The 14,564-nt window shown below is 34.9% G+C and overlaps 1 protein-coding gene across 5 annotated transcripts in view; it reads right to left on the bottom strand.

The window, feature by feature from the left end:
* The window catches only part of KPNA3 (karyopherin subunit alpha 3), a 91,373-nt gene that overhangs the window by 21,460 nt on the left and 55,349 nt on the right, over positions 1–14,564 (bottom strand). For all 5 annotated transcript variants that reach the window (XM_019936625.3, XM_073795144.1, XM_073795143.1 and 2 more), the window contains exons 3-10: positions 8,315–8,404; positions 8,092–8,121; positions 7,953–8,005; positions 7,718–7,813; positions 4,377–4,462; positions 2,278–2,364; positions 1,743–1,912; positions 305–349 (exon numbers count right to left, since the gene is read on the bottom strand). In XM_019936625.3, coding sequence (XP_019792184.1) covers positions 305–349; positions 1,743–1,912; positions 2,278–2,364; positions 4,377–4,462; positions 7,718–7,813; positions 7,953–8,005; positions 8,092–8,121; positions 8,315–8,404 — 657 coding nt within the window. The remainder of the gene's footprint in view (positions 1–304; positions 350–1,742; positions 1,913–2,277; positions 2,365–4,376; positions 4,463–7,717; positions 7,814–7,952; positions 8,006–8,091; positions 8,122–8,314; positions 8,405–14,564) is intronic.

Below are 14,564 nucleotides of genomic sequence, written 5' to 3'. Positions count from 1 at the left end.
CCACTTTATAAATATTAATACTTTAAAACACTATTATGATACAAATAACTAAATTAACTACATATGTGATCATTTCTCTAAAGTTAGCATTTTTGCTATCTGAATGATATAAGATACAAACTTAATTTAACTTTAATCCTGTTTCTGAAAACCACATACATTGTGAAAGCTTGACAAGTTAATAAGATATATGCTGACACTTATTAAAAGCATAAGAATAAATAACCCTTTAAAAAATAATAATAAAAACGCTTTCAGTCCCATCCAGAGCAAAATCCCAAATCTAAGCTTCTGCTTTACTTACGTTTATGTCCGTATGGTATATGAGGACACATAATGCTGGCAAAATCTGAGGAAAGAAGACAAACAATAAATAATACTAGACTTGATGAAGACGTCTTTGTAAAAATGAATAACTGTGATTAAAAAAAGCAGTAAATACTATTTGCAGGGCAAGAAAAACAACATTAAGTTTGTTTGAATCTCTATTAGGAAAATAAAAATGATAAATTCAATCTGAAAAACCAAAAAAATATTTCAGATGTCTAACTGAAATATTCAATTAAGTCTGGCAGAGATTAATGTACCTTAAAGGAAAAACATTTGTTTTCAATAACCTTCTTCATGACATATGTCAACTGGAAAGAATGGAGATGCAAGTATGTAGTATAGCTATTTTAAGAATCCACCTTCCAATGCAGGGGACGTGGGTTCGATCCTTGGTCAAGGAACTAAGATCCCACATGCCACAGGGCAACTAAGCCCGCACGCTGCAACTACTGAGCCCGTGTGCCACAACTACAGAGCCCATGTGCTGCAACGAAGAGCCCGCATGCCACAACTAAGACCTGACACAGCCATAAATAAATAAAATATTAAAAAGAAAAACTAGTGCATTATTTAAAAAAATTAAAAAGCTATTCTTAAAACTGCTGTCATTGTCTCACTTACCTGCTTAAAGTAAAAATAAGATTTTATTTAGCTACTTGAGTCAAATTGAAGTTTTCAACCTCAGATTTAGTCAAGAAAATTATGACCAGTATAAAGTATAAAGTTTGTTGAATTCAGGCATTACAGATCTTCTTTTAAACCTGAGAGGGAGGGGGCAGTAGCAGGGAGAATCACTAAGTACCCCTTCCATAAGGGCAAGAGGTGGCAGAAGATTGTGAAGGATATCAATTATGAAGATTAAAGATTCACAGTCAACATTTCTCTGCACAGTCAAGTGATTAAAGGTTACATAGGATTTTTTAAAACTTAAAATACTCAGATCCATTTACAAATTATATGTAAACAGCAAAGATTTTACTTTGCTTTAATTAGCAGATTTAACACAAAGCATGCCACATATTAAGAGTATTATTTTGTCAGGAATCAAGGGAAATTTCAATTGGACTTAATGCAAATTCACTCAAGAACATCTGCATATAAGTAGACCAGTTTTATCTGTAGCAATCCCTTATTTTTTTAGTGTTAACCAACAATGCAATGTAGTAATAAAACTGAGATTTTTTCTTCTTTTGTATTTTTCTGCTTGAATTAGGGAGGACTGACATTCACTCAGCTGCCATAGAGTCTCAACTTTTATTTCACAGGAGTCAAAATTAAGTATGATACGTTACTTAAATATCTCATACCTGCAATGAAATCAGTATATACATTATTTCATTCCCTGTGCATGAAAATCTAAGGCATAAACATAGGGAAAATATACCATCTGGCCTTTGCATTTCTTCATTTACCTCCTGAACTGTCTCCATAGGCGGTGGGGGATCCTTATTCCTGCAGAGATTGACAATGACCCATGTGACGTTCCGAAGGAAGGTGATGGGAATGGAGGGATTGATGAAGGACAGAAGAGGTTTGACAACTCCCAGTGATATGACATAATCTCTACATTGAGGACCATCACCTACAGAAATGAAAATTGTATTTAAAAAAAAAAATTACATTCAGGATGAGAAAGTCTGAAATGTATGCAATGGCTTATGTTGGGACACTGATGTTCTATGTTTCCTCACCATTAGTCAAGGGCATCAAGTGTTGCTATCTCTCCAGATTTTGATTGGGGAACACAAATTTAACCTACCAATCCTCATAGCAAATTGCATATCCATTTCAAAGAGGTACAATCTTAAGTTGGTATTTACAAAACAAGAAGGTAGTCAACCCACATTAAAATTAGAGGAAACATAGTGTGTAATGGCTATGCCAATGTAGGAGAAAAGTTAATTAAGATACTTAATTGGAGCCTTTTCAAACCTAAATTCAACTTACCTATAATGTTTCCCAAAGCCCATACTGCTTGTTCACAAACATTCTGATGTGGTGAATGGAGAAGTCTTAGAAAAAGAGGTACGGCATCTATAATAAAGAAAAACTAATATTTACACTGCAAAATGTTGAAGAGTCATAGATTTCAGCCTGTATACAGAGTTTAGCACACTATAGTTGCCCAGTGATAATTCACTGAATGAATAAATATGGCAAATACCTTTACCCTAAATATAATAAATTTTAGTGTTTTCCCCTAGTAGTATTCAAGTGACAGACCTATTGAAGTTGCTATTATATTATTAATTAAAAAAAAACAACAGCATAAAATTTTTCCTATAATTCATTAAAAAAATTTCTACCCTGAACATGTAACCTTAGAATATAATACTTTAGTCAATATGATCCAATTGCTGACATGGGATTAACTAAAGAAATGATTATCCCCATATCAGGCCTACCCTATATTTCAAGATAATTTATCATTATAATCCTTACTCTTTACATAACTTATGTGTTAACTCAAATTCCAAAACACTGGTATCATATTCATTACCTGTAGAAACTAAGCATAAGCTAGATCACTTTTTCTTAAATTTCAGTCAATTGTGCACTACCTCTAGGATTTTTAGCTGTATCTCTGTACTACCTGTATTATTTATTTAACATTTAAATTAAAACTGACTCACACTTTTAATAGCTTTATTGAGATATAATTTATATGCAATATAATTTATCTGTTTAAGTGTACAGTTCAATGGTTTTAGTATTTATACAGAGTTGTGTTGTCATCACCACAATCTAATTTTACAACATTTCTATCACCCCCAAATCCCATACCCAGAGAAGTCCTACTACCCTCTCCCCAAGCCCTAAGCAACCATTTACTGTTTTCTGTCTCTACAGACTTTCCTTTTCTGGACATGTCACATAAATGAACTTGTATAATATGTAGTTTTTTTGTTTGGATTCTTTCATTTAGAATAATGTTTTTGAGGTTTGTCCATCTTATAGCATGTATAAGTACTTCATTTTTTCTTATTGCTGAATAGTATTCAATGGTATACCACATTTTGTTTATCTACTCATCAGCTAATGGATACTGGGGTTATTTCCATTTGGGGGCTATTATGAATAATATGAGTAATGCTGCTGCAAACATTTCTGTACAAGTCTTTCTATGCACATGGTTTCATATCTCTTGGTTCCATGTAGTAGGGGGAACTGCTGGGCCATATGGTAACTCTATGATTAACCTTTTAATAAACTGTTTTCCAAAGAGGCTGCACTATTTTACATTCTCACCAGCAATGTATGAGGGTTTGAACTGACTCACATTTGTATTTTAACTAATTTTATTCATCACTTCTGTAAATAGAATACCAGTATCAATCACCACACATAGAAGATAACCAAAAAATTAAAAATGAAAACAAAACACTGTTATTTAATTGTACCTACTAGTCTCTATTGAAAGCCCTAGTCTAAAATCTGCTGTTCTCTTTTTGTTACATCTAACATCTACCTAGAAATCTTCTCTTTGACATTACTGAAATATCTAAGACAAAAGTGAAAGAAAATAGTATTCTCACTACTTGATTCAATGTAACTTATTGCTGTATCATTTACTACTTAGAATCACCTTAAGTACCACCTGAAGTCAGTTAAGTGTGCCACACTTTAAGACTACCTGGTGACATCCAGTTTTTTTCAAAGAGCTTTTGACAGTTTGGGTCAACATGCTAATAACAGTTAGCCCATCTTGAGGTAAGCAAAATTTAAAAAATATATGTTACAAGCTAAAAGACATAAGTTACTCAGCACCTTGGAGACATTAGGAATAGAAAATTTAAACCCTATTATTAGGAGATGGTCTTGACCCAAAAAGATAAAACTCTTATTCACTTTTTAGTAACCACAATTAAAATTATTCAATGATAGATTAATGACAGCTATAGTAAAGATATCAACTATCATAAGTAACTTATAATATTCACAATTTTTAAATAAAACTGTCTTTACAATAAAACACCACTTCCTTCCCTTTAAAAAAAAAAAAAAGGGTCCAGCAAGTAAGGAATTAAATTAACTAATTTACTTACTAGACTGTACAACAGCTTGAGTCTGTGCAGAAGTTCCTGATGCTATATTGGTTAATGCCCACGCAGCTTCAAACTGTAATGAAGGACTGTAAAAAACAATAAAAAATCTTTAGACACATAACTACTATTTACATTTATGACCTGCAGATTATATGGTTATCCTTTACCTTGTCCTTGAATTTTGTCTTATTATGTCCAACTGCCTGTTGGCTATCTCCACCTGAATGTCTCATTTGCTCTCAAAGTCAGTCAATATAAACTTACTTCTTTACGTCCATTGGTAGTTGCAACATTTTTTTTTAAATTTATTTATTTTTGGCTGTGTTGGGTCTTCGTTGTTGTGAAGTGCATGGGCTCTCTCTAGTTGCAGTGAGCGGGGGCTGCTCTTTGCTGTGGTGCACAGGCTTCTCATTGCTGTGGCTTCTCTTGTTATGGAGCAAAGGCTCTAGGTGCTCGGGCTTCAGCTGTTGTGGCACTCAGGCTCAGTAGTTGTGGCTCGCAGGCTCTAGAGCGCAGGCTCAGTAGTTGTGGTGCATGGGCTTAGTTGCTCCGCAGCATGTGGGATCTTCCAGGGCTCGAACCCGTGTCCCCTGCATTGGCAGGCGGATTCTTAACCACTGCACCACCAGGGAAGTCCGATAGTTGCAACTTTTAGCCAGTCATTATTTTCCTTGACTCCTTCCTCTCCCACAGACATCTAATCAATAGGGTCATGTCAATTTTACCTCTTAAATATTTCTTATATTTATAGCACCATCCCTAATATCACTGTGTTAGCTGAAGCCCTCATCATCTCAGTTGAATCACTGCCACAACCTCTAGACAGGTCTTAAAGCTCTTATTCCACTACACCATCTGCTTTACATACCAGAGATATTACAAGGCTACATAATTTTGCTGAAAGGATGAGATCATTATAATTTGGAATGGTGATGGAAGACCTCACAAAGAAAGGGAAAACTGAACTAGATTTTCAAAGAGGGATAAAGAAAGAAAGGCAATGACAGCTGGAAATACAAATAAAAGTATCATGGGTGGGATGATCATGATGTGTACAGATAACTATGAAGGGATCAAGAGAGCTAAAGCCAAGAAGGTATGAAAAAATATAACATGGGATGAAACTGGAAGGGTAGGTTACCTAAGTTTGTGTGTGTGGTATGGGGAGTAGGACTCAAATCTCAGGCTTCAGAACTTGAAATTTATTCTACAGACATACTAAGTATAGAGTGTTACTGAAAAGTGAAGTAAAAAAAACACTGTTGGAGTCCATGCAGAATAGATAAAAAAGGTTCAAGGCCAATGTAGGAAAAATCTGGTAAGAAATTATCTACATTAAGTTAGGATAGATAGCTGAAAAACACACATTCTTTTAAATAGAATACCAAGGTAGGAGGGGGTGGTAGTGAGCAAAAACCAACGGGAGCCAAAGGTTAGGGACTTAGGAGAAACTCTGTAAATATCAAAGAAAGAGAGTGAGGTTGTTAATATCAAAAGGATAGAGAGATCCGAGAAGGAAAAGGTTTTAAGGAGAATAAATGTCAGCGATATAGAAAGTGGTGAGGTTAAAAAGATGGAACAGATGAGAAAATGAAGGAGCAGACAAGAACTACATGACGAACTTTGGCAAAAGGCAAGAAATAAGACGGTATCGAGGCTGAGGAGAAATAAAGGGATGATTAGATCAAAGATGATGAGACAGTTTATGTTGTCTCAGACTAGAAGAAGAAAGGGTTATTAAACTAGGCTAGGTGGTTTGGCAAAATACTGACAATGAGGGCCTTAAATGAGAAAACATAAAGACGTAAAAAATACAATTACAAAGCTAGAGAAAGTCTTCTAAGATGTCATTTGAAAAAAAGAGAAGACAGAAAAAATAAATAATGAGTGCAATAAGTAAATAATAAATGAAAACGTATTATATGCTTGATATTGTATAGTGTTTTGTTTATATTATTTTCATTCCTCACAACCACCTAAATTTTATTGATGAGGTATCTGAGGCTCAAATGCTACTTGGGTTTTGGTCAGCAACAAACTCTGGATTTAAACCAAGGTCTGTTTGGCTCCAAAGTCTATGGGGCTTTTAGATTATGACACAATTTCCCATGACAAATTCATCAAGTCAGATCGAGACCACCGACTAGTGGTAGTTTTCTATTTTTACTTTGGGTGGTAGTTACACAGGTCTGCATACATTTTAGCATATTCTTCTGTATATATGCTGTATTTCACAGATACACCCACACAAATGAGCCCATGCCAAAGACCGAAAAATAAAAAAAAAGGAAAGGAAGGAGAAGGAGAAGAAGAAGAAGAAAGAAAAGCAAATCAAGAACAAAAAGAGGGCCTTAAAAGTAGAGGTAAATACAATTTTTGTTTAACAATTGAAATAAAACTTATTTTTACTTAAATAAATCTTGTTATAGAAAATATACATGATAGTATTAAAAAAGTGTTAAGGGCTTTTGGAGGGATGGTTGTGGCACATAATCAAAGCAGAAGGAAGTATTTTTAAATAATGCAAACCCTTAGTAGAAACATTTATATATCACCATTTTATCTAGTCACCTGAAAATCTCACAGACAACACTTAACAAAATATCTCAAGTCTAAACGCCCCTTAAATGCAAAATTAGCCTTTGTTTTAATGTATTTTGGAGTTGAAACTTACATTCTCCCCACTTACCTCAAACTGATGAAGTTTAAGATATAGCACACCGAGATCTCTCTAAACACTAACAGAAATGGGACCAGTACCTCAAAAGATACCAAGTGGTGTTTTTCCCTTTCTATTCTGGAAAATTATAATCTGCCCTTTTATTTTTAATTTACCACAAATAAAAACCATGATGATAGACAACTACTCATGGTTGGAGTTCTGTTAAAGACTTCTCAGAGTATCAGCAGATCAGCTGGAATATTCCCAGGGTAAGAAAGAGCTACTCAGTTCTGGAAGCCATTCATGTTGACTCAAGTCATGAGGTTAATCTATATATAGACTCATAAGGAAAGAGTGACTCAAACACTATTTGGGTTGTTTTAAAATATTACTTAAAAAAAACCAACTAACAAATAAAGACTAAATATTTGAGATAAGTTAGAATAGACAATAAACAGATGCTAAAATTTTCCTAGAAAATATACACACACTTCATGAACTAAAAAGAGAAGAACTTTAGGTCTACTGAGTATGATCACAGAATAAGAAAATTACATTAAAATACATGACAAATGACAAATATGATAAATGCAAAACCAAATGGAACCACTGGTTAAATAATAATCACAAATTTTCAGTTAGCTGAAAAAAGTGAATAGGGAGTTAAATCCATACTTACTTATCATCCCTTTCTAGACATTTCACTAGAATTGGTAAAATTCCAGATTTTATTAGGTCATCAATTGGTGGATTTCTGTCACTGGATAATAGTTTTCTAGAAAAAGAAATATAAGAAATTAACTGCTATAATTTTCAAACTATGAACAGAAATAACAATCTACTACTTCTAGACTATGAGCTAAGACACCCTAGGCATGACACCTAATTCTCTCTCTGGACAAATCAGTACTTACCTTGCAGCCTGGACAGCACTCAACTGGACCACTGGGTTATCACTTGTGGCATTCTACAACACCAAATGTAAATTTCAGAAATTAAAAAAAAATCAATTTCAAAATACTTCAAAATGAAGATATTAAATTAATAACATACCTGCAATATAGCTTCTAGTGTTACATTTTGCTTAAAAAGAAAAAAAGATAGTTCAGCAAAGAGTTTAATAGCAAAATTACATTTATTGAATAATCTACTTACTAAAGATAAGAGTTAATATACCTTAATTATCATTGTAAAACTGGTCTTAGATTGAGAATGAAGTTCTCTGGTTATTATAAAAATTATTTTTAAAACACCTTATAAGAACAAGGTAACTTACTGCTTTAAAATCAGCATCAACATCTGAATCTTCTAAACTTTCTTCTTGGGGAACATTTCTTTTTTTCAGTAAGTGTTCATCTCTTTTGTTCTGAAAGACAACCAATAAATAGCTAAGAAGTCGTGAAGGCTGCTGTTAATGAAAAATCCACTAAAATTATTTCAACTTTATCAGGCAACTATGAAACAAACACAAAATCTCTACATAAGGATAATATGAATTAAATGTGTATACTGCAAACCCATGACAGGCCACATTCTGGATTTGATAACAAAATTAACTGCTTTAAAGGCCAGCATTCATACACAGACACCAAATTTATTAAGCACCAACTCTTTTGACCAATACTGTGCCTCCTAATCTGTAATGAAGATTTAAATTTTTAAATTTAAATTATTATTATAAAAGTCTAGCAAATATATTTCAACTAAGTATGCAAGCTTTCTTCAACTTCCTGCTAATGGTTGCCTGAAGCAATTTATTCAGAAGTCAGCTTAATGAAAAAGAGTTTACTTCTCAAATGTTAAGGTTTGTATGTTTGTTGGGAGTGGGGGGGAATGGGAATTCATTAGCATAAATGCTATCTATTTGCTATAATCTCAGATTTTAACTCTTGTTATCTGGCTTTTCTTTTTTGTTTTTTTAATCATCTTAACCTTTTCTTTTTCTTTTTTTTTTTCTGGCTGCACAGCACAGCATGTGGGATCTTAGTTCCCCAGTCAGGGATTGAACCTGTGCCCCCTGCCATGGAAGCGCAGTGTTAACCATTGGACCGCCAGGGAAGTCCCCTATCTGGCTTTTGCAACAGCATGATACTTCTACATTTTATGGGATTTCAACTGTTTATAATGGCAACCTGTGCCATTTTACATAATATATAGATTAAACCAAAATTTCCTGTAAGATTTTAGTTTGTCTACAGGATTAAGTCAAAATAAATTAGATAAAAGACTAAATGATATCTAAGATTCTTTTCAATTTAAAATTTCAAGACCTTCTAGTCTTCAAAACAATATTTACAGAAGTGTTTGATTACAATAGAAAGATACTGATGAGATATTGAGGTTAAAATTCAGATCAAATAGGAAAATTAAAACTAGAAATAGACATCTGAAGCTTACTGGCTTATCTGCATGACATCTACTTGTGTGCTATGTACAAGTAAGCATGTTTAAACAGATGCTTATGTATATGTTAATCCTTAAGAGATTACCAACTTCAAATTATATCACAGCATACTTATTTAGTAACTACTCAAATAATTAATTCTACATTATTTAAAAATTAATGCAACTCACAAATATGAAAATCCATGAACTCACATTTTATAGTCCCAAGTGGCTCCCCACAAAATACTTATTAATTTATAGAGGAAAAACTTGGCAGACAGCATCTTGACCAAGTGGCAAAGGTTATCATCAAGAGAAAAGGAAGAGGTCTTCCCTGGTGGCGCAGTGGTTAAGAATCCGCCTGCCAATGCAGGGGACACGGGTTCAAGCCCTGGTCCGGGAAGATCCCACATGCCGCGGAGCAACTAAGCCCATGTGCCACAACTACCGAGCCTGCACTCTAGAGCCTGTGAGCTACAACTGCTAAGCCCGCGTTCTACAACTACTGAAGCCCATGCACCTAGAGCCCGTGTTCCATAACAAGAGAAGCCACTGCAACGAGAAGCCCGCGCACCGCAACAAAGACCCAATGCAGCCAAACAATAAATAAATAAATAAATATATTTTTTAAAGGTGACAAAATAAAAGAGTAAAGGAAGAATCTGTATAACACAGGGAACTCTACTCAATACCCTGTAATGGCCTATATGGGAAAGAATCTAAAAGAGTGGATATATGTGTATGTATATGTATAGCTGATTCACTTTGCTGTACACCTGAAACTAACACAACATTGTAAATCAACTACAGTCCAATAAAAATTAAAAAGAAAAAAATTTTCAAATACATTAAAAAAAAAGAGTAAAGGAAAAATCAACATGGTATGCGTTCTGGTCTGATATACCAAGAAAACAATATCATCTTGGTGGTACTCCTGACCAAAATAATGACAATAATAGTTGTGGTAGTAGTAGTAATAACAACCACCTGAGAAAAGTCGAACAAACCCAAATCTGCCATTCTATTAAAAAGCCAGTCTGTACTCTTCAAATACACAGTCATAAAAGATGAAGACTGGGGCTTCCCTGGTGGCGCAGTGGTTGAGAGTCCGCGTGCTGATGCAGGGGACACGGGTTCATGCTCCAGTCCGGGAAGATCCCACATGCCGCGGAGCGGCTGGGCCTGTGAGCCATGGCCGTTGAGCCTGCGCTCCGCAACGGGAGCGGCCACAACAGTGAGAGGCCCGCATACCGCAAAAAAAAAAAAAAAGATAAAGACTGAAGAACTGGATCGAAGGAGACTTAAGAAACATGACAACTAACTGCAATGTCTAATCCTGGACTGGATCTTTTTATAAAGGACATTATTGGGAAAAACTAGCAAACTATGAGTGGGGGCCTAAGGACTGGATAGTAGAAATTTATCTATGTGAACTTGACAAACACACTGTGGTTACGTTGAAAGGTGTATGAACTGATGTATTAATGATGTATTAAGGGTGTAAGGGGGCACCACACCACTATATATATATATATATATATATACATATAAATACATATATACACACACACACACACAGATCAGAGAGAAAGTGAGAATAAGGCAAATATCGGAAAATGCTAAGAATCAAGGAAGCTGGGTGCTGAGTGACAGGTGTACTTTTTTAAAAAAATTATTTATTTATTTTTGGCTGCGTTGGGTCTTTGTTGCTGTGTGCGGGCTTTCTCTAGTTGTGTCAAGCGGAGGCTACTCTTCATTGCAGTGGGTGGGCTTCTCATTGCAGTGGCTTCTCTTGTTGTGGAGCACAGGCTCTAGGCGCACGGGCTTCAGCAGCTGTAGCACACAGGCTCAATAGCTGTGGTGCACGGGCTTAGTTGCTCCGTGGCACGTGGGATCTTCCCAGACCAGGGCTCGAACCCGTATCCCCTGCACTGGCAGGCAGATTCTTAACCACTGCACCACCAGGGAAGTCCCTTAAATTCCTATTTTTTTATTCTCTACTTGCTATAAACTTCTCTTGTAAAGTTAACACTTCAAATGTATTGCACAGGTTCTGACATGTAGCATCTTCCTATTGTTCATATCTTGGTATTAACTAATTTCCATTAGGATTTCTTGATGCCCAAGGTATTTAGAAGTGCTTACTTTTTCCCCACAATTATGAGGTTTTTGTAACTATCTCATTCACTGACTTCTCATTTAATTGTTTTGTGATCAGAGAACGAAGTCTGAACAACACTGAAATTAGCTGACATTTACTTTATACCAGAGTTTCCCGAAGTTTCTCAGTCTATAGGCCTAAGTGTAGGCCAAAGGAAGTACCCCACAGTTTCCTTTATCAGGTGGTTAGGTCTAAACAACTTAATAGTAATTTGGGGGGAAAAACACAGAAGTTAAAAGAAAATAATTTTATTTCACTCGGACAAAATATGTGATTGAAAAAAACAGTGCAATCTAATGTTTAAATTGTGAACTATTTCAAGATCTAATGATTCTGTGGTATCTGAAATGTTAAGTGTCACTGTGTTTCTCACAAAATTTTAGAATATCCCAAGGTATTCCTTTGATTCACTATGGAGCCCCATGGTACCTCACTGTACAGGGTAGCAACTATGGCTTTATACTATCACAAAACCAATTTTCAAATATGCATGGGGTTTATATGTGTTTATTAGATAATATTCACATATTAAGCTATTTACACCTTTCTATCTCCTGTTAACTAGTGTGTTTATTGTTGACAAAAGTTCTCCCACAATGATTATGTCTTTGACAAATTTCTCCTTGTAATTTTGTCGATTTTGGCTTACATATATTTGGGCATACACAAGTTTAGTATTATTATACCTTCTTAGTAAGTTGTTTCTTTTATCAAAAATTAAGTAACAACCTTCATATTTGAACTGAAAACATCCTAACATAGTCCATTTGGGGCACCCTAGGGCACGAAAATCATACTTCACTCTCAGCAAAAAAATATGTACAACCCAAGTTAAGATAATCAGTCTCTGGGCAAGTTTCTGGTGATGTGATTAACCATTAACGGAGGCGTCACCAAAACCAGGAACTTAAACTGTCCTTCTGCTTGTCACCTAGAGATTTTTACCCTCTTTGAGATTGTACTATAAATTCAGCACCTATAATAGGTATCTTTTTCTTTTGTCAAGTGGGAGGGGAGCTCAGAGGATATGGAAACTGGCTTAGTTTCAACACCTACCTTATCTCCAAACACATACACACACATTACATCCATTTTAAAGTTCTTTTAGAAATCCATTATTAATCTATTATCCCATGTATGTATTTAATACTTTTTAGATCTGTTTTCTGACATTTGGTTGAACCACATGGAATTGCCACTTCGTAGATCAAAAAGCTTAATTACAGGCAATTTCTTATGACTTGACCTAATATTTTTTGACTTAACAAATTCTGTTATTAATCTCTATATAAAGTTCTTCTTTTTCATTCCATCTTGAAAAAGTGGCTTGCAATCCCATACCTAAATATGTGGAACAAGTCAGCAGTCACTTCTTACATATGTGATGAAGGACAGATAATTATTTACCAGCCACACTTCAAACTTAAATAAGTAATTAAATTTGTTTTTATCCAGCAATACGCTCATTGTTTTAAATCTTTATCTAGTGCTAGTCCTGTAAAACTTAAATCTTTATTTTACAGATGAATAAATGGGGACACAGAGAACCTGGCTAAACTAAATTATATACCTGGGAAATATCAGTTAAGATTTGAACCCAGAGACTGCAGAGCTGAGACTGTGGTGGCTACAGAGACTGTTTCTTAAATATATTCTACTGCTTGCTTTCTTTAAGATGTAGTCCAACTCTGGTTGCATCTAAATGCTTCTAAAGAGGTAGAAAAAAAATGCTCACAAGACAGATTTTCCCCTCAATATAAACATTTATGAAGTGATACTAATGCTGGGTGGTTACATGAATATTCACCCAGGAGTTTTATATATTATCTTTACATTTTGGGCACTCTGCTCAATGTGTTATACCTCAACTGAAAATTGGAGGGAAAAAAACATTACTTGTTCATCAATCAGGTAAAAATCTGACAACCTAACACAGATTATTGTTCCTGAAGAATCACTTAACTGATCTTAACAAATGGCTGCTTTTCTTCTTTTCAAATGGATTCTAATTTACTAATTCAGGGTTTTTTAATTAAAACTTCTATTGAGATAATTGTAAATCTGCATGCAGTTGTAAGAAATAATGCAGAAATCCCTCGTACACTTTGCCCAGGTTTCCCCAATAGTAACACTTCGCAAAACTATAGTAAAACGTCACAACCAGGACACTGACATTGATACAATCCACTGATTTTATTCAGATTTTCTGTCTTACTTGCATTCACTGTATGTGTGTTTATGTGTATTTAGTTCTATACAATTTTATCACCTGTATATGTTCTTGTATCCACCATTATAGTCAAGATACTGAACAGTTCCAAAACCAGAAAATGCCCTCTCACCTCCCAGCCCCTACCAACCCCCAGTAACCACTAATCTGTCCTCCATTTCCAAAATTTTATCATTTGAAAAATATTCTATGAATGTAATCGTACAGTATATAATCTTTTTGTGATGGGCTTTTTTTGCCCAGCATAATTCTCTGGAAATTCATGCAAGCTGCTGCTTCTATCAGTAGTTTGCGTGTTTTCCAGAGTGTCTGTACCATTTTACATTCCCACCAGCAATGTATGAGTGATCCAGTTTCTCTGTATCCCCATCAGCATCTGGTATTACCACTGTTTTTTTATTTTGGCCACTCTGATACATGCTTTTAGCTTGTCTTAGTCCGTATTTCCCTGATGGCTAATGATGCATTAATCAGCAGCAGCAGCAGCAGCATGACTGCTGTTGGTATATCTCCTTTAATGAAATGTCTCTTCATATCTTTTACCCATTTTCTAATTGGATTGTTTGGGTTTTTTTTTTTTTTTACTACTGAGCTTTAAGAGTTCATTACATATGCTAGATACCAGTCCTGTAATGGATATGTGGTTTTCTTCCAGTCTCTAGCTTGTATTTTCATCCTATTCACATGGGCTTTCACAGAGCAAAATTTTTAAATTTGTTAACATCCGATTTTCCTTTTATGGATTATGAT

Source organism: Tursiops truncatus, chromosome 18, assembly GCF_011762595.2.
Source record: "Tursiops truncatus isolate mTurTru1 chromosome 18, mTurTru1.mat.Y, whole genome shotgun sequence".
Taxonomy (NCBI): domain Eukaryota; kingdom Metazoa; phylum Chordata; class Mammalia; order Artiodactyla; family Delphinidae; genus Tursiops; species Tursiops truncatus.
The sequence above is the reverse complement of the archived record's forward strand: the minus strand, read 5'-3'. Positions and strand labels throughout refer to the sequence as shown.